Here is a 25,543-nt window from a genome sequence, read left to right on the forward strand (position 1 = left end):
GTGTGAGCTGCTGGATCCGACAGCTGGGCGCAGCGAAGCACCCCTCGCGCGCGAGCTAATCTAGGGCTGGGCCGGAGACAAAGCCTAGCTCGCGCTGCGGTGCTCCCGTTGACCACGGCCAATTCCATTCGTTCGTGTACGACTTCCACAATGCTTCACGATCTGCGAGCACCGAGACATGGGTTATCATCTCCATCCAGCGGTGCTCTGAGCGAAAGAATGGGACCGGTAGAACCTAATGTATAAGGAAGCCTGCAACGAGTAGCAACCACAGTTGCGTCGTTTGTAAGGCTATAGGCAGTCCCGAGGAATTATTTGCGGAATACGGCGACTGCAGCCCGAACGCTGATCACCCCCGTACCCCGACAAAACTTGTTGAATTGGGAAACGTGATTAATAGTCCCTACAGCCGCTCGTGTCTTGTTCGCGCAGAGTTGTCATCTTATTTCAGGTGGGAGTAAAAGCTGACCCCATTTTGTTGCCAGAACTACGGAATACCGAAGGCTCAACATATTGCTCGCTCAGCATTTAACATGCAACGGTAACTCATCGCTTGCCCACCGTCACCTGGGCGGGAAAGTTTGGAAGTGGAGGGGCACCGGCCGAGCACCCTACGTCAAACTCTTCAACTGGCCCTTGGGGCAATGTCAAGGATTATTATTTTTTTTTTGTATTCTATAGTCGCAGTGGCTTATGAGTAATTGCAGTGTTCTTGATTAGGGGCCTTGCTTCACTGTGGAGTCTGCGAACTTCGTACACTCGTAAAAAGAATCACAAAATATATGCGCTCGAAAAATACGGCTTGCTGATTAGATTCATGTAGCGCCGTAATTCAGGTCCCATGGCTTGTAACAAATATGCTTAAGGCGTTAATAAATAGCACCAACATATAATTAGCTCTTAAGAGGAGCGAAATACGAGGACAGGTGCTTGGTTTTGCTAATCCCTAAAGACTCCAACAACGAGGAGTGTCGGATGCTTGTTTGCAATTGTTGCTTCTATTTATTTATTTACACATTACTATAGAAAAACTGAGTTCGGCAAATGGACACCATCATGTACGAGGCGATACATACTAGTCTAGGCCTATGCTATACTAAGAGGACGGTTGTGTTCAAATTTGTACGCAGAAACGTGTCGTTGCGATGAAATCGCAATTGGGCTGCGACCGTTTCGTTACAGACTTAATTTCGTTATACAGAATCTATTCGTATACATGCTTCCGAGCTCTATTCGACGAGTGTATATATATATATATATATATATATATATATATATATATATATATATATATATATATATATATATATACGACAAATTCTTCGCGGCGTGTTAATCGCTTCAGTACACGCTCTTTCATTGTAACGAGGTTTTCCTGCGCACTGCAGAATGGTAGGATTGCGAAACGACGCGGTGTGGTGCCGCAGTGTGGGGCCATTAGCGCGCCCTGCGGTCGACCGATATCAACACTATTCGCGCACAATGGGACGATATTTACTCCGTTGTTGTCCGGAAGAAGTAAATGGGTTTCTCTAATGCCCTCCCCCCCGCCCCTTTCCTTTTTCTGCCTCTTGTCCTGCACTGCAAAGTGAGGCCTCGGCGACCGTGCTCCCCGCTGACTCGTTCGCCGCAGTGGGTCGGTCGTTGCCCTTGGCTCGATACTGCGCCCGCGGCGACGATAGCGCTGCCGTGCCGCTCTTATACGAGCTAGGAATAAAGAATGGGTGAACGCGACCACGCTTCGTCGGTTCCGAACTCGATAGTCTTTGTGCCCCGTAATTGAGCTCAGCGGGAACTGAAAAAAGAAAAAATGTTTTTCCGAGTAATATTGCTGTAATTGACGGGTGCACGGGCTCGTGGTGAACTCCGCTAGTTGATGAGGAGCAGTTATTATTTTCTTCGCCGGCAAGAAGAAGTGCTTGTTTAGTCGACTACACATATAATGTCTATGGTAGACCCGAATTGCATTTTCACTAACGCAGCGCCGCGTCAACGGAACACGACGATTGCGGGCTGCATCATAGGCACTGGCCAACCAAACGTGCGTTTCCGACTGCAGAGTGGATAAAGGCGTCTCCAAGTGGACCAGAGAAACTCGCCGTTTATTCTTCATCGGCGCTGTGTACAGTCCTTGTTGAAAATACTCGGAACTACTTCGCGCTCAAACAAATCACAAAATTGAGCTGGACCGATGAATAACGCTTTCTGAGCTCTTCTACTGTTCAGCGTGTGTTTGCGGGTGGAGGAAGAGGTTATCACTGTGACACTGTCTCAATTTCGCGTTCGAACTCCGCAACTTTACCGACTTTTCTGGCGGTCATCGTTACGCAGCTTTGCAAAGCTTCACACTCATACATGCATTTTCCCCCTCCCCAGGCTGTAAACGAGTACGCAAGTTAGCGTCGCTCCATAGGTGAAGCACATGATATTCGTGTTCAAGATGTCGCCATACATGCGTCTTGGTTACAATGCTTGGGTCAGTGCATATGGCCGCTTGTACAATTAAGTTGATATAAATACCATAGCAACAAATATGCGTGTTTGTGTTTCCTTTTCTTGCGTCCTTGTCTTGCGCGCTACTCCCTTCCGTCGCTATACACTAAGTTCCAACTTCCCTGAGCCTCCACATTCACCCAAGAGTTTTCCTCAGTTCAACGTCTGTGATACGTTCCCAGAAGTGGACTATGAAACTCGAAACCCACGTCACCCGTGCATCGACACTTCTTTTCTCCACGTTCCCTTCGATACGGGAAACCGGACTGGCAGTAAATAGAGACGTTTAGCGTGTCCGGTATTCGGGCAAGCGCGGGCGGTTTTCCGGTTTAGCGGGGGCGCCAACGCGAGCGGCCAGATTGGTGGCGCAAAGCTCAACCACACAAACACAGAGCTAATTACTATATTCTGCTTAGCTGCTGGCGTAAATTTTCGACAGTGGCGTAATCGTGTTCACAATTACGCCGCTGCCAAAAATTTGCACGGGTGGCGAAGCAGGATATGGTGAGTTACTCCAGTTTTAGCCATGCGTTTGTCTGGTTGAGCTCTACAACACCAGGCGGCTTCACCGCTCACGTTTACGCCCCGACCATCCGGTAATCCGCCCAAACCGCTCCCGTTTACCGGAATAGCGTACAAGCTAAAAGTCTCTAATAGCTCTCCCGAAACGGACGCGCATATACCAGACCTGAGGTCCGACCGTTCTCGCGCAAAGTGTTTAAACCGGTCATTTCGATACATCCCTTGACCCGTTCACGGACTATTTGGGGACTGGTTTCTTTTTCTTGCATGTTCGAGGTGCACCTGTTTTAAGGCACAGTAGACAGAAACGTTAAGGTGTTTTAGGTATCGCGCACTCATGAGTTAGAAGACGCAAACCGCCGAGCGTACAAAACAACCCAGAATTTGAAAGAACGCAAGCAGGGTGTCTTTGGGTACGCAAAGACGCTTGTGTGCGCTACTTCTAAAACTCCTTATTGCAACCTGCAAAGTGCACCTTCGCACCGTGCAGGAACTTCGGTGAGGTTCTGTGGTGAGAGGCCCCTTGAACCCGCGTCGGACTCCCTCGAGTACCATCTTCTTTCGTAATGAGAGAGGGTGTACGGTAAGCCAGCTAGACATTGGTGGGCTGCGCTTCTGGGATATAGCAGGCCCACTCGTGTATACGTTGTGGGCGAAAGCCATCATCATCAGCCTAGTTACGCCCACTGCAGGGCAAAGGCCTCTCCCATACTTCTCCAACTACCCCGGTCATGTACTAATTGTGGCCATGTTGTCCCTGCAAACGTCTTAATGTCATCTGCCCACCTAACTTTCTGCCGCCCCCTGCTACGCTTCCCCTCCCTTGGAATCCAGTCCGTAGCTCTTAGTGACCATCGGTTATCTTCCCTCCTCATTACATGTCCGGCCCATGCCCATTTCTTTTTCTTGATTTCAACTAAGATGTCGTTTACCCGCGTTTGTTGCCTCACCCAACCTGCTCTTTTCTTATCCCTTAACGTTACACCTATCATTCTTCTTTCCATAGCTCGTTGCGTCGTCCTCAATTTAAGTAGAACCCTTTTCGTAAGCCTCCAGGTTTCTGCCCCATATGTGAGTACTGGTAACACACAGCTGTTGTACACTTTCCTTTTGAGGGATAGTGGCAACCTACTGTTCATGATTTGAGAATGCCTGCCAAACGCACCCCAACCCATTCTTATTCTTCTGGTTATTTCAGTCTCATGATCCGGATCCGTGGTCACTACCTGCCCTAAGTAGATGTATTCCCTTACCACTTCATGTGTTTCGCTACCTATCGTAAACTGCTGTTCTCTTCCGAGACTGTTAAACAGTACTTTAGTTTTCTGCAGATGAATTTTCAGACCCACCCTTCTGCTTTGCCTCTCCAGGTCAGTGAGCATGCATTGCAATTGGTCTCCTGAGTTACTAAGCAAGGCAATATCATCAGCGAATCGCAAGTTGCTAAGGTATTCTCCATCAACTTTTATCCCCAATTCTTCCCACTCCAGGCCTCTGAATACCTCCTGTAAACATGCTGTGAATAGCATTGGAGATATCGTATCTCCCTGTCTGACGCCTTTCTTTATAGGGATTTTGTTGCTTTCTTTGTGGAGGACTACGGTGGCTGTGGAGCCGCTATAGATATCTTCCAGTATTTTTACATATGGCTCATCTACACCCTGATTCCGTAATGCCTCCATGAGTGCTGAGTTTTCGACTGAATCAAACGCTTTCTCGTAATCAATGAAAGCTATATATAAGGGTTGGTTATATTCTGCACATTTCTCTATCACTTGATTGATAGTGTGAATATGGTCTATTGTTGAGTAGCCTTTACGGAATCCTGCCTGGTCCTTTGGTTGACAGAAGTCTAAGGTGTTCCTGATTCTATTTGCGATTACCTTAGTAAATACTTTGTAGGCAACGGACAGTAAGCTGATCGGTCTATAATTTTTCAAGTCTTTGGCGTCCCCTTTCTTATGGATTAGGATTATGTTAGCGTTCTTCCAAGATTCCGGTACGCTCGAGGTTATGAGGCATTGCGTATACAGGGTGGCCAGTTTCTCTAGAACAATCTGACCACCATCCTTCAACAAATCTGCTGTTACCTGATCCTCCCCAGCTGCCTTCCCCCTTTGCATAGCTCCTAAGGCTTTCTTTACTTCTTCTGGCGTTACCTGTGGGATTTCGAATTCCTCTAGGCTATTCTCTCTTCCACTATCGTCGTGGGTGCCACTGGTACTGTATAAATCTCTATAGAACTCCTCAGCCACTTGAACTATCTTATCCATATTAGTAACGATATTGCCGGCTTTGTCTCTTAACGCACACATCTGATTCTTGCCTATTCCTAGTTTCTTCTTCACTGTTTTTAGGCTTCCTCCGTTCCTGAGAGCCTGTTCAATTCTATCCATATTATAGTTCCTGATGTCCGCTGTCTTACGCTTGTTGATTAACTTAGAAAGTTCTGCCAGTTCTATTCTAGCTGTAGGATTAGAGGCTTTCATACATTGGCGTTTCTTGATCAGATCTTTCGTCTCCTGCGATAGCTTACTGGTTTCCTGTCTAACGGCGTTACCACCGACTTCTATTGCGCACTCCTTAATGATGCCCATGAGATTGTCGTTCATTGCTTCAACACTAAGGTCCTCTTCCTGAGTTAAAGCCGAATACCTGTTCTGTAGTTTGATCCGGAATTCCTCTAGTTTCCCTCTTACCGCTAACTCATTGATTGGCTTCTTGTGTACCAGTTTCTTTCGTTCCCTCCTCAAGTCTAGGCTAATTCGAGTTCTTACCATCCTGTGGTCACTGCAGCGTACCTTGCCGAGCACGTCTACGTCTTGAATGATGCCAGGGTTCGCGCAGAGTATGAAGTCGATTTCATTTCTAGTCTCACCATTCGGGCTCCTCCACGTCCACTTTCGGCTAACCCGCTTGCGGAAAAAGGTATTCATTATCCGCATATTATTCTGTTCTGCAAACTCTACTAATAATTCTCCTCTGCTATTCCTAGAGCCTATGCCATATTCCCCCACTGACTTGTCTCCAGCCTGCTTCTTGCCTACCCTGGCATTGAAGTCGCCCATCAGTATAGTGTATTTTGTTTTGACTTTACCCATCGCCGATTCTACGTCTTCATAAAAGCTTTCGACTTCCTGGTCATCATGACTAGATGTAGGAGCGTAGACCTGTACAACCTTCATTTTGTACCTCTTATTAAGTTTCACAACAAGACATGCCACCCTCTCGTTAATGCTATAGAATTCCTGTATGTTACCAGCTATTTCCTTATTAATCAGGAATCCGACTCCTAGTTCTCGTCTCTCCGCTAAGCCCCGGTAACACAGTACATGCCCGCTTTTTAGCACTGTATATGCTTCTTTTGTCCTCCTAACCTCACTGAGCCCTATTATATCCCATTTACTACCCTCTAATTCCTCCAATAACACTGCTAGACTCGCCTCACTAGATAGCGTTCTAACGTTAAACGTTGCCAGGTTCAGATTCCAATGGCGGCCTGTCCGGAGCCAGGTATTCTTAGCACCCTCTGCAGCGTCACAGATCTGACCGCCGCCGTGGTCAGTTGCTTCGCGGCTGCTGGGGACTGAGGGCCGGGGTTCGATTGTTGTATTCATATAGGAGGTTGTGGCCAAGTACTGCACCAGGGTGGCCAATCCTGCTTTGGTGAGAGAGTGCGTTACCGGTTCTGGTCACCGGGATCAGGCCGCACTCCAGGCCTGTTTGTGCAATTTTCTCAACACACAGTTTTTTTTTTTTTTTTTGTACGGTAAATCGAAAGACATCTTTAGCGCCGTCAGTTTGACATCCTCGCAGGATACAGCCCTTCGTGGCGTGGTAAATTTCGATAGCAGCTGATCGGGACTGCACGAATAGTTTCTTCATATATATGAGGTCTGCGTTCAATGCGAAAGTGAGAAGCGACTCAACCGAGGCAACCTTTGGGAACGTTCCCGATAAAGGACGGTTCACTACCGCTTGGATTCGACAAATGCAGTTTTTCACGAAACGTCGATGGTGAGATCAGAAAACAGAAGCGACTCAAACCCTATGGAATGTAACATTTTAACATCTTACAAGCAACATTTGAGGTGTTCGCTGAAAGTAGAGCCTATCGCGCGCGGGTGAATATATATATGCTGGTTGTGGGGAGCTTGCGATTTTGGCATAGCGCTAATACCGCAAAAGTTACTCCAATTATCATCCATCCGTTTTTCCTGGTGCAATAGCTGTGCTTTCGAGGTATACGGCGCCGTATGTGTGAGTAACATCCGTGTTTCCAATAAGTCTCCATGCGAAAGCTTGTCTCATATCCGCATTCGATGCTGCTATACAACATAGGGATACTTCTGGTGTGCACAGGTATCATCATGGCGACGTTATTTGTTGTCTTTGGCAGCCGTTGACACCTTCTCTTATTTTTTTTTATGGGGGGGGGGGGGGGGGGGAGGCTGTACACGTTCAAAAACTTTATTACTAATAAAGGGAAGGTCAGACATCCACCCGTTCGTAGCAATTGCTACAAATGAAACCCATACAGGTTCCTCGAAAGAAAAGCCTCGCAGTTGAAGAAAAATTCGTCCTGGTTCGGGACTCGAACCCGGGACCACCGCCTTTCCGAGGCAGCCGCTCAACCATCTGAGCTAACCAGGCGGCTAGCAGATAGCAGGGCGAAGTGGAATTTGCTTCGAGTTGTTGACAAATTCGACTTCGCCCTGCCATCTGCTGGCTGCCTGGTTAGCTCAGATGGTAGAGCGGCTGCCCCGGAAGGGCGGTGGTCCCGGATTCGTGTCCCAAACCAGGACGAATTTTTCTTCAACTGCGAGGCTTTTCTTTCGAGGAACCCGTATGGGATTCCTTTGTAGCAATTGCTACGAAGGGGTGGATGTCCGATTTCCCCTTTATTAATTACTTCTCTCCACCTTGCGGGTTTCCGTAGAACTATGCGTCAAAAACTTTATTACTACTTTGATTTTTAGGGCCGCTTACCATGTTTGGGCATCACAGACAGACAAGCGCCCCGCGTGGCTAGCGCGGTGGCAATCGTGCCAGTAAAGCATCAAGTGGCGCGAAAACAGCTAAAATTTGAAACAGAACCCGGCGCGCCTTTCCTCTCGAAGAAGCCCTGCTTCCACGGTCAGAGTGAAGGTCACACGTGCAAACGTGACGCGGTCGATCTGCTGCTCCATCGGGGAACGCAGGGAAGAAAAGGCCTGGAGGCGCTATTCAAGGCTGAAGGAGACTGTCTACATTGGCAGCGAATCTTATCTACTGGCAGCATGGTAATGCTACATTTCGACTTCGCCTACCTCCTCTAATAATGAACCAATCTCAAAAATTCTTGCTGTTAGGCATTTCTTAGACGGCGTCCTACCACTCCCAGTGCCCAACTCAAATTTGCAATGGAGCCCGGTGAGGGGCCCTTCAATCCCAGCCAGGTTGCAGTAAAAGACAGCGTCTGAACAGACGAGGATCCTCTCCGAGCCGTGACGCCACGCACATAAGGAACAAAGCGCCGGTCACACTTGGCCTCTCCCTCCTTCGTTATTCTTGGAATGCAATGTTTGCAACAGGAGCACCGGCGTGGCCCACAGATGACGTCACAATCGGGGCGCGTAGGTCCCGTCTCCCTTGGCCATGTGCGGATGCGCCTTGTACTTATTACGCACATTTTATTAGTGCACGTTGTTAGTATACCTCAATGTGTCACGTCAGTTTCCTTTTCATTAGTTATACTGCTGAAGTTTTTGATAGCTCGTTCACCCTTTAGGCTGTCATACGTATATCTTGCAAAAGAGCTCCCGTTGCAGTCTCAATTCGAGATTACCCCTTTTGTCTGTTTTATGGCGTAATGTTCTTTCGTACTTCATCTGCCGCTGCCCCATCCGTCACCTTCCTCGTGTCCCATCTTTAGTGCCATTTCTTTCCCGTAGAAACCACTTGTCCTCTTCCCTTTTCCCGCTCCCACGACCGTCTTCTCACGCGCACGCGGTGTCGGTCCTCGGCTTCGGGACCCGCACATTGTTGCGCTGCAGCGCGCGTGCTCCACCGTGTTAACGAGACACCCCCCCCCCTCCACATGCAGTCGGGGGAGGAGGAGGAGGAGCGGGCGGCGGCCTCGTCCGCCCAGCAGCCGAGCACCGCCACCACGGCGGCGCCAGCGGGCCAGTACCCGGCGACCAATCCGTTCTCGTCGTCGTCAGCCGCCGCAGCCAAGATTTCCTTCTCCAGCTTCAAGCAGGGCTTCACCAGCACCACAAACTACCTCCGGCGGCGCTTCTCGTCGGGCGACCTCTCCGGGGAGCTCGACGACCAGCCCGGGGCCGCCGGCGATGCGCCCGCCGCCGGAGCAGCGGGGGGCGCCTCCGCCACGGCGGCCAGCGCCGGGAATGCGGGCACCGCACAGCCCGGGGACACCGACCTCTCCCTCAACCTGCGCCCGAGCTCGGCCACGAGCGCGCCCAGCTCGCCGGCGCGCAGCGGGGTCAGCTCGTTGCTGTCGCGCGGCGCCTCGCTGACCGGCCGTGTGGTGGGCGGAGGTGCGTGTCCCGCGCGGGCAGTGCCCGCTGCATGCAGGCTAGCGAAAAAACGATAAGTCGCGTGCACCCGGGCAGCCCCACTTGCGGGAAATACTGCTTGTCCTTGCACTCAATTTTCGACATTTCTCGTAGACCTACGATCAGGCATGCGTTACTCTGCTAGCCGTGCCCGTGCAGAGTCTGGCAAGAGCAGCAGTGGCTCTTCTCGTCGTACAGGTGGATCGGGCGGAAGCACGGTCGTCGGACCCGGCAAGGAGCGGCAGCTCACGTTGCTCGTGGTGGACGACGCGCACACCGACTGGGCCAAGCACTTCCGCGGCCGCAAGGTGCACGGCGAGTGGGACGTGCGCGTCGAGCAAGCAGAATTCAAGGACCTCAGCATATGGGCCAGTTCAGAGGCGGGCGCCACCGTCAGCATGGCGGCCATGAGGCAGGGAACCAAGGTGAGCACCCGCATCATTGCGCCACGTTCTACGCATACACGCACGAGAAGAACGTGCAGGCTGGGAGTGGGAGTAGACTGACGCCTTTCTGAAGATAGAGAAACTCTCGGAAGCGGAGGTAAATAAGAGACAAACAGCAAATCCTGCAAAAGAGTGGCCCGTCGTGTCTATAAACTGTCGTCGTCGTTCCCGAGCCCCTTTCGACACTAACGCGCGGCGGTGCAGGTGGTCCGCTCGTTCCGGCCGGACATGGTGCTGGTGCGGCAGCACGTGCGCGACGGCAGCCGCGACAACCGGCCCTTCCTGCTGTGCCTGCGGCTCGGGGGCGTGCCGGCGGTCAACTCGCTGCACAGCCTGTACAACTTCCAGGACAAGCCGTGGGTGTTCGCCCAGCTGCAGGGCGCCCAGCGGCGCCTGGGCCGCGAACAGTTTCCCCTCGTGGAGCAGAGCTTCTTCCCCAACCACGCCGACATGGTGCGGCCTGTTTCGCATGACCGCGCTGTTGCAGCCTTGGCCGCCCTCGTCTACGAGGGTCAACGCGCTCGCGACCTCGACGGGAAGGGACGCTTTAATGGGAATAAGTGGAGACAATTCTCCCTTACTGGACTCCCTTTTGAATGTTCCCGTACTCCCCGACAGAGTTCGTTCACCGTAATTGATGTGAATGCGTTCTATTATGGAGTACGAAAACACTTTCAAATGGAGTTAAGCATATGAGACAAGCAGATGATCGCGCAAAAGAAAATACCAGCACTCTCTGTCCTTATAAGAGTGCACTCCTGGTGCGCTTTTGATGTCCCAGAGGTTATAGGAACAGTTATAGTCGCATCTTCTAGAAGGGATCTTCCGGCTGCTTTAAACTTTGAAAGAGCCACTGTAAATTAAAGGTATATATAAACTTAGAATGGTTAAAAAGTGGAGCTGAAGATGCTTTTTAATGCACGCACTCTGTAGGAGTGTCACGTTTCATTAACTACACGCGTGAAATTCTGTCGAGCTCTTCATGCCACCCGCAGCGAAGCTTCATGCAGCGATCACGATGTTAAATAATTTTGTCGGATTCCAGCCAGAACAGTCCCGTAAAATAAGATGTCTACTGTTTAATTACAGCGCTTGGTGCGTGACTGAGAAAGCATAGTACGGTTGGCGCATCGTTCTACATTTCTTTCTGAAGTATATATATACTATACGTATAGGTAGTGTATAGTTTATCATCATAATCAACGCCACCTTGTGCTTGTCGTCGCCACCTAACACCTTTTCAGTGCAGTGTTCTCGATGTGATAATGAGAGTTTTCACGTAGCGTAGATGTATACCGGGACGCAGGATGGACAGCTCGCACTGGTGATCGACGGTGTCATCTTACGACATTTAGCCAAAGCACAAATAATTCTAGGCTGCAGCGACGACAGCCTGTTCCCTTAGATGTTGCAGTAGAGGTACGGGCATATTCATCGCAAATGTAGTTTTCGTTTTCCTTCAAGAAACAGGTATATGTCATGCAATTGAGAACGCTTGGAGCGCATTACACTTGATGGCATTATTGCAACACGTTGCAATGAGCGCATATTGTTGTCAGATACGTCTTCCGGCATTGTTTATATACTACTGCTATAGAGGGTGATCATTTTTAAGTTTTACAGAATTTTTAGAAATCGCCTGTGGCAGATAGCATAATTCTTGTTCTTGATATGGATTATTCAAAGAGGCGGACATTACTAGCACGAGAAATCAAAGCACATATTCAAATAATTAACAAAATTCAATACTTCTTAGTTAATTACGGCACATATTCGAATCTCCGAATTGTAGCTCGTGAGTTTGCGAGGCGCATCCACTTGAAATGAATCTCGAGGATGACACCAGTTTCGAGATATTATTTCTCAGAGTGTGGGACGAAATACATTGGCTTTCCAGTTACTATTGTGCTTCAATGCATAAAAGAACGTTTTGTTAAAGAAAGTAGAACAACAGTGCATATTAACGACGCCGCTTGATGGCATATATTACCAAACTGGTGTCATTCTGGAAATTCATTCAACGTGGATAGGCCTTGCAAACTAACCGGCTACAATTCGTAAATTGCAATATGTGCCGTAAACTAATTAATTAATAATTTCATTAGTGAATTCTTGTTAATTTCTTAAGTATGCCTTTTGGTTTCTCGTGCAAATGGTGTCCGCTTCTCTGAATGATCAAATTCAAGGACTAGAATTATGTGATCTGCAGCAGACGATTTCTAAAAATAAAATCGTAAAATTTAATTATGTCCACTCCGTACACGAAATGCACCATACATCTTTCAAAAATCCGAGTCCACCTAAGCACTTATGAGTTGTGAATGCGAAAGCATTAATGTCTAATTGAACCCCGCTGAGCGGTCCTTTGAGTTATGAACTCCTCGCAGGCAAGCGAGCGCGTTGTGATGCTTGGCGCATTTTGATTCGGCCTCACCGAGGCGCAGTTAGAACTCGGGCGAGAGCTTGCGCGGATAAGGTACGCGCGGATAACGCAGACTTCCGAGAACGACGGTGACGTGGCGTCGCGGCGATGCCCTCTCCCCTCACGCAATACCGCGACAGAAAGCATACCCTTTCGCCCGTTCTGCTCCGTCGAGGCCCGAGCCAGCAAGCGCGAGCCAGCGTCGCAGCCAACGAGAAGTTTCGCTGCTACAGACGCCGACGCCGGCTTTTTCGCTCAATGGGCCATTTGATGCTATCACATTAAAAGCGAGAGAGAGAGAGATAGCAATAAGAAAGAACAAACGACAGTGCATGAGGAGAACACTGTTCCGTCCTGCCATGGCACCGTCGTTTACAAAACCCGCGAATATCGAATCAAAAGGCCTGAATAGACGCCAAACACTCCCTGTGCGGTTCCCTTTCAAGCTACGCCGCATCGCTGTGTGGACCGGTAAAACCTATTCACGCGCAGTTGCGTACGCGCTTTCCTTCTGTTTAATGTAGCCTAAACGCGAGAGCATGCACCATCGCTTTCGATCGTGTGTTGTGGAGTTCGAAAACCGCGCGACGCGCAAACGCTGCCTCGCAAGCCGCAGGCCCGCCATGGCGTCGAGCGCGAGTGTGACACGCGGGCGCTGCTCTTATGAGCAAAGAAAACGACAGACGCACTCACACACCAGACATTTCTCGCGCACAAAATGACAGCTATACTTAAAAATCAAGTTTGCGTTCACTCGTTGAAACGATGCTCAAGAATCGGAGGCAGACGTTCGATTCGCCACAGGGCTCAACGAGCGAAATAAGGTTCGTCCACATGTGCAAGGATGTACCGCGTATGCTTTCCCGCTTTAACGAACACGTGCTTCTCGCTATTTGTTCATTCGCGGGTTCCACTTTAAACCAGAGCCATCTTCAAATCGATTCCGACGGCACCTCGCGGTGATCCAAAACACACGTTCGTACAAGCCGTGTAATGCCGCGGTCGACTTGCTGTAACAACGGCATCCAACAACTTTCCAGCAGATCCTAACAGGTTTCAATAAAGGTTTCCCCATGCGGCATATTTCGCGAAGACGTGTAAAAGAGGCACACATTTACCCGTTATCCACCGTATACAGAGCTCTATCTTTCGAGAGATGGAGTTAACGTCAAATCGGACAGTTCCGTTCAGTTTGGTCGCAAACGCGATGACGTTTACTTCGTTCTAGGCGCCTAGAAATACGAGCGGGTGCCGGCGAGCATCGCGGGGCGCAACAAATCTGACTGCACACAAGTTTCCACTTACCGCAGCCAATGAGGGTGCGGTGGCCGGGCGGAGAAGGTTCTTTGTTTGCTATTCTATACCGTAGCAGTGAACTGGTAATCAAGCGTGCGCGCACACCCGTTCGAGCACTCCGCATAAGGTCGAGGAACCGATCAGGTCACTGGAGCAAGTTTGGTGCCTGCTTTTACTACGACATATAGCATAAGCGGTCTTTTTCAATGCTCCCTTCTCCTGGCGGTCAGTGAACTGTATTTGGCAGAGAGGTCTTCCACGGTAGCGCTTATTAGCACCTGGGGTTCGGTGCACAGCGAGCAAAGCTGCGCGCGATTCGTCCGGTCAGATTTTTGTGCACAACGCTGGTTTAAACGCAGCTGTAGCAGTACGCCGTTATGATAAAGCGCGATGCCGGCCGTGGAGCACTCGTTCGAATTGCGCCCTTTAGCGCGATGTCACATTGCCTCCCACTGTACCTATATGAATTCATTTGTCTGCGTGCAAATGTATGTTCAGCTTAGCGGAGACCCACTAGTGCGGACACACACCTGAATATATGCGAAAGTGCGGGCGTCATTGCTGCAGGTAGCGGCGCCTTGTGCCCCGTGCGGTTAACCCATGGCTTAACCCACTTGAACAGACACGGCGCACCTGGTTAGGCGCACGCGCGTGCGTGCTCCAGTTCGACCGTGCGCCAAGTGTGCTAAATGTTTCGCCGACAGTCATACGGTGGCGCATATGTGTCGACGCCGGCACAATGGTCGCTGTAGTTTTCTTTGTGTGTTTTATTTTTCGAAGAGTGAATCGCGCGAAACCAGGTAGTCACTATAGTGACTGGTCACGGCGTCAGGAGGTGTCATCTTCGTACGCGGTGCCTGGTACTATATGGTGCCGACGGTATACCATCAGGGCGCGAGAACAGGTCTTCTTAGGAGTGGGTGTACACAAAGCGCATATGCTGCCGCTATTCGTGGGTCTCCTGAGCAGGTGCTCGCGTGGGCTCGCAGCAACCCAGAGAGCATTGTTGCGACGCCTGAGTAGCTCTGGTTCATACGCCATTGCGATCCATGTTGTTAAGACCCTCTCACGATCGACGGCCACACTTGCCGCGTCCCTCCCCCTCTGCAGCTGGCGGCGTCCAAGTTCCCCTGCGTGGTGAAGGTGGGCCACGCGCACGGCGGACTGGGCAAGGTGCGCGTCCAGAGCCAGCAGGAGCTGCAGGACGTGGCCGGCCTGGTGGCGCTCTCGGGCGACTACTGCGTCGTCGAACCGTTCGTCGAGGCCAAGTGCGACCTGCACATCCAGAAGATCGGCTCCGCCTACAAGTGCTTTGTGCGCAAGAGCATCAGCGGACACTGGAAGGCCAACGTGGGATCGGCCATGCTCGAGCAGGTTCCCCTCGCCGACCGGCACCGGCTGTGGGTGGACACGGTGTCCGAGCTGTTCGGCGGCCTCGACATCTGCGCCGTCGAGGCCATACAGGCCAAGGACGGCAGGGAGTTCATCACCGAGGCGCGTACTTTCTCTCGTGACCTCTGTAGCTGAGCGCGAACGCCTTTGTTGTGCGATCGTAAACGTGCATGGATATTACGTTCCAAAGGCAGGATCAGACTATTGTGAGAGAGGCCACTGCGGGGTACCGCAGTGCACCACCTGGGATTCTGTAACGCGCACCCGAAGCTCGGTACACGAGTTTTGGGTGTACGTTGGGGAACCGCAGGCGGTCAGAATTATGTCGGAGCCCTCAACCGCTCCGTCTGTCGCAGAGCCCACGTTGCTTCGAGGCATCAACATTTGTCAATTATGCGGCCTTGTCATACTTGGTAGAAGCAAACATAAGTCCACTCATCGAAACGAATTATACAGCCTTGCCCGAGTCGCGTCAGCCGTGTTCGTCACCTTTTGTCCAGTGACGTCATGGTAGTCCAATTGGTCCGTGCTTAAGGGACTCGCGCGTCTGCAGGCCAACGACTCGGCCATGCAGCTACTGGGCGAGAGCCAGGAGGAAGACCGGCGCTTTATCGCTGACTTGGTGCTCCAGCGGATGCAGCAGTACTGCCGGCCGCCGCCCCAGCAGATGGGCGGCGGCGCTGCGCCCGTACCCGTACCCGCCGCAGCAGTACCCGCCGCGGTGCCCCCTGCAGCAGCAGCAGCCGCCACACAGTGAGTACATACATATAGCTCCTGGTCCGAGTCTCAGTATACCAAGCGCGACGACAGTGCCGGTTCTTTCTGGTTCTGTACAGTACCGCATTAGCTACGATTATATGCTGGTCCCCACACGTGGAGAGATAAGTGTACTCACCGACAGCTCACTTATTCTACGTCGCTTTATTGCGCATTCTGTTCTATTGTTTTGTTCTAGTTTATTCATAAGTTATAGTGCTGTCGGTCATTGCCGCCGCTAGTATGCATGACTATATTTAGCACACTACGGTGACAGGAACTCCACATGCAGTCCCGGGCTCTATTTCTGAATTGAACTCTTTGCAACGCGCGCGTGTGCGTGTCATTAATTTCGGTGCTGCAGAAGATGGGTCGAGGTCAACCTACGACAAGAAGTGTAAGCACACTGACAGCGCACTTCTTGCCGTACTCATCGTCGCCACCTCTTTCTTTTGCATGCTTAAAGTTGAGTATCAGAGGATATCTTGCAACGGTACACGTCACGCTTCATAATCGAGAAAAGGTCTGATTTGGATGAGTTTCGTCAAACGCGGTTGTTACAGGGAAGCAAAACGGCCCTAGAATATTTCTTGCTGACTTATATCCTGCGCAACTGCCGTAAGTTCACCTTCCAATAACTTTACATTTATAGCGGCGTTCGAGATCGCAGTCAGTCCATAAAGGTCCCGGAGGTCACAGAACGAATCGCTGATTCGCTACCGTAAACAGCCAGCGCATAGGCGCCTCTCGACACAATTGAAACGACTTATTATCTTTTGATCTTCCATCCAATCGGTCCGCGCTCCTCAAGGAATTGTCTCTGCAGGTATGAGATTCAGAACACGGTCCTAGGGCACCCCCCCCCCCCCCCCCAACCTCAGATCAGCTTCTATAGTCTGTACAATGCGGGCGTTGCGGTAATAATAATAATAATAATAATAATAATAATAATAATAATAATAATAATAATAATAATAATAATAATACGGAAAATGCCCTCACTCGCAGGGAACCGCGGGCCGCCAACACGCGGCCACGGCGGGAGAGCCAGACGAGCGAGAAGGGCGAGGACCCGGACGACACCATGAGGAACCTGCGCAAGACCTTCGCCGGTGTTTTCGGAGACATGTAGGCGGATGCAGACGACACAACGCGTCCCCCTCGCCGCCGCCGCAGCAGCAGCAGACGGCGCACATCTCCAGCAAGCAAGCAGGCACAGGGGGCGCAACCCGCTTAGCCGTAGCTCATCGTGTACTAGAAAATGCTGCAGGGCAACCTCGATGATGACGCCGAGTCCCCACGGGGCGACGGCGAGCAAAAAGAGACGCGCTAGCCCGTCACGCACCGAGGTCCTCCCGAGAGCCCAGACTCGCCTCACTGTCGTGGGAAACATCGCACTTAGGCCGGGCAAAAAGCATTCCCTCGCCGTTGAGCCTAGTGGGGAAAATCACGAACCGACGATACCTTTTGTGTCTTACGAGAGCCTTTCAACACCGCCTTCCGATTTTTGAAAAAAAGAAAAGAATGAATAAGATATCGTACGTAACGTGCCACAGATTGCACACCTACCGAATGCGACCGAACACGAGCAGACATAATAAGAGAAGGCGGGCGCATGCCGCGGAAACCTGGTTACCTTAGGTTTCGCACACCGCCAGGGTGAAAGTGACAGTGGCGCAGCCAGAAATTTTTCCCGGGCGGAGGCACCAATATCACCGGGGACGGAGAGGGTAAGGCAAAATAAGAGCGTGGGGAGTGTCCGGTGTGACACTGCATGGCTCCAATACTGGAAAGTGGCAGTGTTATTGTCAGAAGATTTGTGCGAGCGCTATGTCAGCGTCATGACACAAAGTCTATAGTTGCGTTTAACCAACGGATCCGTCCTCCATTCGGCAAGCCTTCGTTTTACTGATGAGTGGTGCTTTCTTCTGCGGCCTTACGTTAGCCGCCGAAACGCGAATGATGAACCCAGCAAGCCCAAACAGTAGCACTATCTGAATTTGTTTCCGACAATCAGCTACAGGTAGGCCTAGAAGGCCTTGGAAGAGCACATCCGGTCAGAAGGCCCTTAGAAACTACGCAACTTAACCACGTATGTTTGGTTACGTTGGTTGAGCGAATGAACACTTGTATTTTAGGAAGATGATGTCACACTGGAAGGTCAGGCCATGGAAACGCACGAGCAATCTGATTTACACAGTCGACTCCCGTTGATTACACCTTTGTGGGATCGCAAGGGTCGGTCGAATTAACAAACGGCGGCAAAATGAACTAATTCAATTTTTTTTATACGACAGCGTCAAATGACTCACTGAGTGAAAAAGCCAACGTCTGTCATCTGCAGCAGTGAAACGGCAAATAGATTTCTATTGGCTGCGACGCCACGCCACGAGCGCGCCTCGATAGAGCAGAGCGGGCGAAACGGCATACGTGCTGCAGCCGTAGCGCGCCAGGTGTTCGTGATGGGAGAGGGCATCACCGCGACGGCACGTCGCCCTCGCAGGCCTGCGTTATCCGCGCGTTTCTTTTCCGCGCAAGCTCTCGCCCGAGTTCTAACTGCGCCTCGGTAAGGCCGAATGAAAACGCGCCAAGCGTCTCAACGCGTCGCTTGCCCGCGGGGAGTCCACAACTCGAAGGACCGCTCAGCGGCGTTCAATTGGACATTAATGCTTTCGTATTCACAACTCCTAAGGAGTGCTTAGGTATCCTCAAATTTCATTTTTTTTCTTTTCTTTTTCTATTATTATTATTATTTTTTTGTAGCTCGTCGTCGTCGGTAAGCGGTCCGCATTACTCAACGCAGCAGTCGGAGCTGACAAAGACCCCAAAAGAGATATCGCCCAGGGCGCAGCGCAAGTCGTCATCACTGCAGGACAGGTTACTGCCGTCACCGTCGCCGCCTAGGGAAACAGTAACGTCGTCTGCTGAATTTCTTGTTTTCCAGCTTTTAGTGAACGCGGCACGCATGAGAGGGCGCCGGTGGCAGTTTGTCGGCTCGAATTAGCCGAAGCGGCATCCTTTCGCGTTCGAACTAGACGTTTCCTTCCGTAGCAGTGTATGGCTTCCCGCCGGCACTTCCCAGTGCGTTCGAATCGAGCGAAAATACGAATTTGCCAAGGTCGAATTAACGGAAGTCGACTGTACAAGGACTGATGGTTCTAGGCCTATGGCCGGATACACTGCATCTTCTTTGACGTCGTGAGGAGTGCTCTTACATTTTACGTGACGTAACCGCCCAGTGCAGCTGTTGTTCACAAAATAGCCGCCAGATATGCTCTTTCATGCAAACGGCTTTACGTAGGTGCCCTCGTGTGTTTGAGTCATATCTGATGTGAACGGCTTCTTCGCGCTTAAGAGCCCCTGTAGCTTTCTACACAGACCCTTCACGGGAAGCTCAAGGCTTATCAGGGGGAAAACGCGGAGAGCTATAGTGATGCATGTCTGCCTTAGTTGGCAATTGAGGGATAATGGACACTGTCGATCACTGACGACGCCGATTAAGCGCCTGGGACGCACAAACCTTAGAACAGTTGCGGTGTATAGTTACAAAGCATGCGTCCTTCAGAGTCGGGAAGGCAATCCGTCTCTCCGTGTCCGGGGAGCATCACAGACGCGCTATGGAAAGCACGAAATCAGAGTTGACAACGAGAGCGATAACACGGTCACCCAGCGGCGCGACACAGGTGTACGCTTGAGTCTATGCACGAAATATTCACAATTTTCGCTGTTTCGAGAAGTACGACACCCATAAATGTTCAAACTCTGGGAGAAGTGTCGTAGACAGAATTTTTTGCGGAGGGAGGGAGGGAGGGAGGGAGGGGGGGGGAGGGTTACGCCGCATGAGTCGGTGAGCACTCATAAACGTAAAGATAGGCGACCAGTTTCCGAAAGCGATATTTCTTAGTTCCGCCAAGATGCGCGACAGCACAAATACAAGCAGACTGTCGAAGTGATGAAGGCAGAAAATTTCATTCTTGTGTCAAGGTGCGAGCTGGAGCACGCTAATATCAGTCCATAGCAGTCTCGCATGGCCAGAAAAAGAACTTGCTGCTGCCCAAGTTGAGGTACATATAAAGAAATAATAGCGTGTTCTGAAACAGCCGCACAGAAAAGAACTGCACGGTAAGCGCCACCTTCAGTGTGGTTACGTTCCGGCCAGTGTGGTTACGTTCCAGCCATGGTTTGATAAGGTGGCCCCTTTTAGTCGTACCAGCAACAGGCTTCGGAAGACGTTCACAGATATGCAACTTTGGCCTCGCTTTCCGATTCATTACGATATTAAAGGGACACTAAAGTGAAAAATGATTTCTTCTGCATCAGTAAATTACCTTTCTACAACACCAAAAACACCATTCTTACAACGATAAGACGTTTGGCAAGCCAGAAAAAGCGCAAGAACGAAATACGGGTGGCGACGCCTACTTAAGTTCCCGCACCTGGTGGCTGTGACGTCATGGATTTTTATGGCATCTTCTAGAGCCTACTCATTATATATAGCTATACATATTGACTGCATTGTGTTCTAAAGGAACCAAATATTAAACATGGCAAGTTTCGGGAACCTTTACTCAGCCAACGCAGCCCAAATGCGAATACATAATTTGGAATCCCTGACGTCACGCTGACGTACCGGCGCTGGGGTTTCGGCGCGAAATTCAAATACTGATACTTGGACCTTCATTTTCTCATCTAATAATCAAACAATTTTTTTGAAATGACTGCCTGCAGGGTTCTGAAACAATGCTTCATTAGACTAAACTGATTTATTGTTTCGCTTTAGTGTCCCTTTAAAGAGCGCGAGAAAAAAAAGAATATGAATAGGTGCACATAATGTGGCGAAGATTCCGCACATGTTCTGTAACGGCGAGTCGAGAGCTCTGCTGGCGCTTGGCGTCCTCATACGAGCTCTACCGCGAAAATCCCGAACCTACACCTACAACGTCACGCGTGGTTCTCGTGGGGAGCTCGCGCATATCACCGAGGTTCCCCTGCATTGCCCTCTTGTGGCGAGAAAAACGTGATGGTGATGCAGTTCTTTGTTAACGTCGTTGTTATTAAAAGACGCGGCTGACCGACAATATATAGGCGCATCGTGGCCAACGGCGGAGTCGCATAGGCGGTCGCTCTCTTCGTTCGTGAAGAACAGCGCGCACTGAACACGCCAGCTAAAGAGGAGACATCGAGATAGGGCGCCTTTTCGTTCGTCTGTTGCACTCGTGCTATTAGCCATGAATTCCTACTAGCTCGCATCATCTTGGTGATAGCCATGTTCGCGATGCATTCAAGCTGTACCTGCTCCAGCTTTGTTAGGCCCGATTACTTGCGACGCTTTTACTTTCTGTTACGCACGGTCATCGTTACGCCTGTTCAGTTTAGACCCCATGCGAAACACTGGGTGCGAGCAGCTCATTTTGTGCGAGTTAATGGACCGCCTCGGTATTTCCCAAAGTGCACATACTGTCCGATGAAATGCATTCACCATACTTCAGCGCAGAGTTAAGGTACTACACGTTGAACTCCACTTCACTGAAGTAGAGGGGATCTCTCGAGTAAGAAATGGGAGAGCTTCCAGGACTACTTTTAGTGTAGGACTAGCATTCGTTCCGTCATTCGCTGGCGAGCGAGTCAAGCGGTCCGCCGAAATGAGGAAAATTTTGTGTGAATTTGCATTTTTGCAAGATTGAAGACAACACTTACTTGGCGCACACAGCTGCACGTTACATTTAACACAGGGGCGGAAGGCGTTGCTCTGACGCGGTTAGCTGCCAAGAGCATGAGCTGTAGAACGAGAGCAGTGTAAAAGCATCTCTCATTAACTAGTGGCATCTCCCTATATACAGAGATCTGTAATTAGGGAGGTGCCATTTTCATCGTTATTATTGCTTGCGAACACGAAAGAGATGAGTATATATGAATCGGAGGAGACAACTGACATGCAAGCGGAGCCATGCCCGCCCGTCTCTGAGGGTTGAAGAAAGGGAAGACGTAGTCCCCGTTATTCTTGGGAGCATCAACTCCCGGGCGCTGTCGTAGGGATGCTTGATCTGCCCGATTGGGGGGTTTACTCGATTAAACGCAGTTGCCTTGCTAACGCCTTTGTTTCGTTATTTTTCATTTTCTTTGACGTCTGCCCCCATCCTTCCGTTAATTTCAACATCACCGCACCTTATATTACATCTTGAAATAATGTCTAACTCTTAGCTAGGCCTATCATATTTTCCGCCATTGTCCAGAAAGGAATGAAATCAACAAATATACGAAAGATAATAAACGTGGGATAGGGGCACACTGCACACAACACGCAAACGAGGACTACATGCAAAAAGAACGAAAAAAGAAAACCCTAAGGGGAATTACGAAACATGGTATGCCAGTAAAACACTCGTCGTGCGAGGTTCTCGGGTGAGTTAACTTGCGCAAACGCACTCTGCAGGCATGCCTATAAACAAGGCCAGACAAGACCCGACGTCTATGACACAGTGCCTCGGCCACGGTGCGCCTTCTGTCAGGGATAAGTGACGCGCGCGCCTCGACGCAGGCAGCGGTGCTTGCAATTCGGACAGCTCCGAGTCCGGCCCACGGGTGCTGTCTGCGAAGCCGCGCGAGAGAAAGGATGGCCACAGCACGCTGACCAGACGGCGGGGAACCGCGCTTGCACTACGTTCAGTATTTCCAAGCGACATCGAGCACATCAGTCTCTCTCGAATTGCGAATATGCCAAAAGATGCGGCCCACAGTCAACATTTCGACAGGTAGTCTCGAGCCCTTTGCGCTTTGTCTTCGATGAAGACGACTCGTGGAATTACTGGCTGTGGCACCGTTGTCGTTCTTCCAGCATGAGTTCCATCTACCCGCATTTTATTTTTTTATTTTTTTTGTGTCCTGAAGAATGAGCACATTACGGCAAGTGTTCGAGATTGGTTGCCCAAAGGATGCACATCCTTAAGAGGGACCCTGTGTAGTTGACGGTGATTAGCTTCGACATTGAGTGGTTCATTAACGCGCGCTGTTACATCGGTACACAGGAACGCTTCCGCGTTCTGTCCTTGTTGCAACACAGACGGCGGGAGTCAAGCCCGAGACCTCGTGTTCGGCTGCAAGGGCGGCTTAGCAGCCACACGGCTATCGCGGCGGTCCACGCGTAGTTTCACCGAAATTTGCCGTTCACATTGCGCATCCCTCATAATGCGCGGACCGGTATAGATAGAGAAATGCCGCGAGCGAACTTCCAGACGTCGGCCGGCGCCTCGATGTGGGCGCGTGCCCTGTGGCCATCCCCCTCGTTGCGTGCTGAGCACTAAGCTCAGGCTGAATGTTCTCTGCGTCAGTATGTGGAGTCCAGGGCTCCGTTCTCAATGGGTGTGATATATAAGTGCTAATAAATGGTGGACGGTCGTTACACACATGTGGGTACCACCGCGTCCCGGTGACCCCGTCCTGTGGGCGACAAGCAAGTTCTTCAGATGTTTACCTGTAGAAATAAATGTGCCATACCCGCTCGCTTACCCTCCTCCCTGTGAAGCCCTTCGCCACTGATGCCGCCATAGAGCTTCGTGCAAACTTGCTAGAGGGAAGCGTGACGCTGCAGCTTTTCAACCACCGTGTGTGTAGCAACGCTGGGTATCGGGTTGGCTCGCGCTGTGCTACGGGTGCCAGTCCTAGTTTCTTTTCACTTCACTTATCCGGGTTCTTTTTATAGTCTGAAGGAATCAAGCCGCTGTCATAAAATTATATTGTGCGCCCGTTGACGCAACACTGTCACAGAGTTGTGAAATCACGGTACCGACTATTACTGTCCGAGGAGATTTTACAAGAAATAAACGTCAGCATAGATACTTCGCGGTGCTTCACAGCACGCATGCATGCTTTTAGTGAACAATTTTCTTGTTGGAAAAGTACAGCACAGAGCAATTTTTAGCGACGTGCTGCTGCGGCTTCATTGCCAGAAGGCGGCATCTACGCCGTCGTAGTCGCGTCGCGCGCCAATCCATCGGCCGAACCACACTCCCAATCATATCCGCACTGAGCGAATCTCTACCCACGTAGAAACTATAGCGCCACATTTCCCTCTAGGTCAAGCTTTAAAAATCTCTATGGCCGCTTTCCTTCGAAACAACGACGGTCGTCTCGATGATCCACTGCCAGGTTTGCCAGCCCAAGAGTCATTCGAGCCGGTTGTGTTGCTGTACTGGCTTTTGCAAATCCAAAAAGAACCAGCACCCTGCAAAACTGTGTGCGTTGACGAATGGTGGAGTAAAACAAAGAAGGCAATAAAGAATGTGGGCACCCAGACTGCGTCTTTATGCGCCCTGGCGAAAGCCCTTCTGGAGTGTAAGGCGATAGGGTGGCCGTGCTCGTGGCGTTTTATTTCTCCTTAGACTCATTCCGCGCGCATTCGGGGACGTCAGCACGGTTTCATATGTCTGCGCAGATGTAACCCCAAAACGAGGTCCTACAAAAAGTGAATTTCTGCCGCGCTCCTGCTTGCACGCAAAAATCAGTCCGAGTGACCTTCTTCATTCTGGGCTTTATATACAGGCCGCCAAGCAGCAAGGGGCCGTATTCTGTAACGGTTCGCTTTGGAACCGGTTCGCTCTCACGAACGCCATTGGCCGGCGCTTCGTTGTCGTCATCCCCGATGAGCGTTACTACAAATTTTGTTGTCGCCACACAGGTTGTCAATAATCTGGAAAGCGAACTCGTCGTCTGCTACGAGCGGAACCGCGGAAGCGTGGTTCGCTAGATGTTCGCGAGTGTAATCTAGACGGCTGCTAAGGCAACCGCGGCCGTTGGCTAGTCTCGCGCTGGCCGGCGCAACGAGATAGAAGCACCAATGGCCGCTCATTCGCTTTGTGGCTGGCTTAGAGGAAGGAAAAAGTTAGAAGGGAGCATCGCGCAACGCATTTGAAGCCAAACCTGTCGGCTCAACACGTGATCGCACGTCAAAGTTCGGTTGATTTCAGTGTTCCCGCTCGGCTGGCAGAGCCACAACAGGGCAGCCGAACAAGCGCGCACGGAATAAAAACTACTGGCATACCTATCTTAACGAAAAAGTCGCGCGCTTTTTCGTTAAGATGGAACAACACCAACTCGCCCAGCTCTCAGTTTTGATGGCACAGCTACTAGGAACCAAACGTCTCAGCAAATCTCGATTCTTGCTCCATGATCTCAATGCGAGGTCACATGTCGGGCCACCACTTAGCAAAGGAATGTCTTCACGAAGCGTTCGCTTGCCAAGGCGGGCTGAATGACGTAATGCTCACTGCTAACTTTTTCCTTCCTCCATGGTTGCTGGCGAGTTTTGGCGAAGGACCACGACGTGACGAGAGGCATCGGTACGACGCTTTCGACAGGAGCGAAGGAGAGTTCCGAAAACATTTTAGGCTCTCGGAAGACACAGTGCGATCTCGGGCCACAAAATTTAATGACGCTGACATTGCGACGAAAGTGCTGTGTCCGTTGCGTTCTTTCTTGTTTTTTTGCCCCCGGTTGTTTTCAGCAGTGCGCCTGGAATGAAGAAGCGATTGCGTTGTCGCAACCCTCAGTCAGTCGCGTCATTACCGCCGTCGCCAGGGCCAATACGGTTGAGGGAAAATAAAAAGTGTGGGTGAAATTTCTCTCCACGGTGCAGGAGAAAGCTGCAGTCAAGGAACGCTTCC

General features: G+C 50.7%; 1 protein-coding gene across 1 annotated transcript; it reads left to right on the plus strand.

The window, feature by feature from the left end:
- Window positions 1–9,094: 9,094 nt before the first annotated feature.
- On the plus strand, window positions 9,095–19,681 carry Syn (synapsin). Its single transcript, XM_050175290.3, has 6 exons — window positions 9,095–9,554; window positions 9,771–9,997; window positions 10,223–10,471; window positions 14,847–15,230; window positions 15,682–15,881; window positions 16,893–19,681. The coding sequence occupies exons 1-6, from the start codon at window positions 9,095–9,097 to the stop codon at window positions 17,014–17,016; spliced, it is 1,644 nt and encodes a 547-aa protein (XP_050031247.1). The 3' UTR covers window positions 17,017–19,681.
- The last annotated feature ends 5,862 nt before the right edge of the window (window positions 19,682–25,543 follow it).

This window comes from Dermacentor andersoni, chromosome 9 (assembly GCF_023375885.2).
Source record: "Dermacentor andersoni chromosome 9, qqDerAnde1_hic_scaffold, whole genome shotgun sequence".
NCBI lineage: Eukaryota > Metazoa > Arthropoda > Arachnida > Ixodida > Ixodidae > Dermacentor > Dermacentor andersoni.

Bases quoted from the DNA above. Each gene is read 5' to 3' on its own strand.
- Syn (XM_050175290.3), top strand. From the start codon at position 9,095: ATGCAGTCGGGGGAGGAGGAGGAGGAGCGGGCGGCGGCCTCGTCCGCC. The intron at 9,998-10,222 runs GTGAGCACCCGC...GCGGCGGTGCAG, and splicing joins CCATGAGGCAGGGAACCAAG to GTGGTCCGCTCGTTCCGGCC. The intron at 10,472-14,846 runs GTGCGGCCTGTT...CCCCCTCTGCAG, and splicing joins TCCCCAACCACGCCGACATG to CTGGCGGCGTCCAAGTTCCC.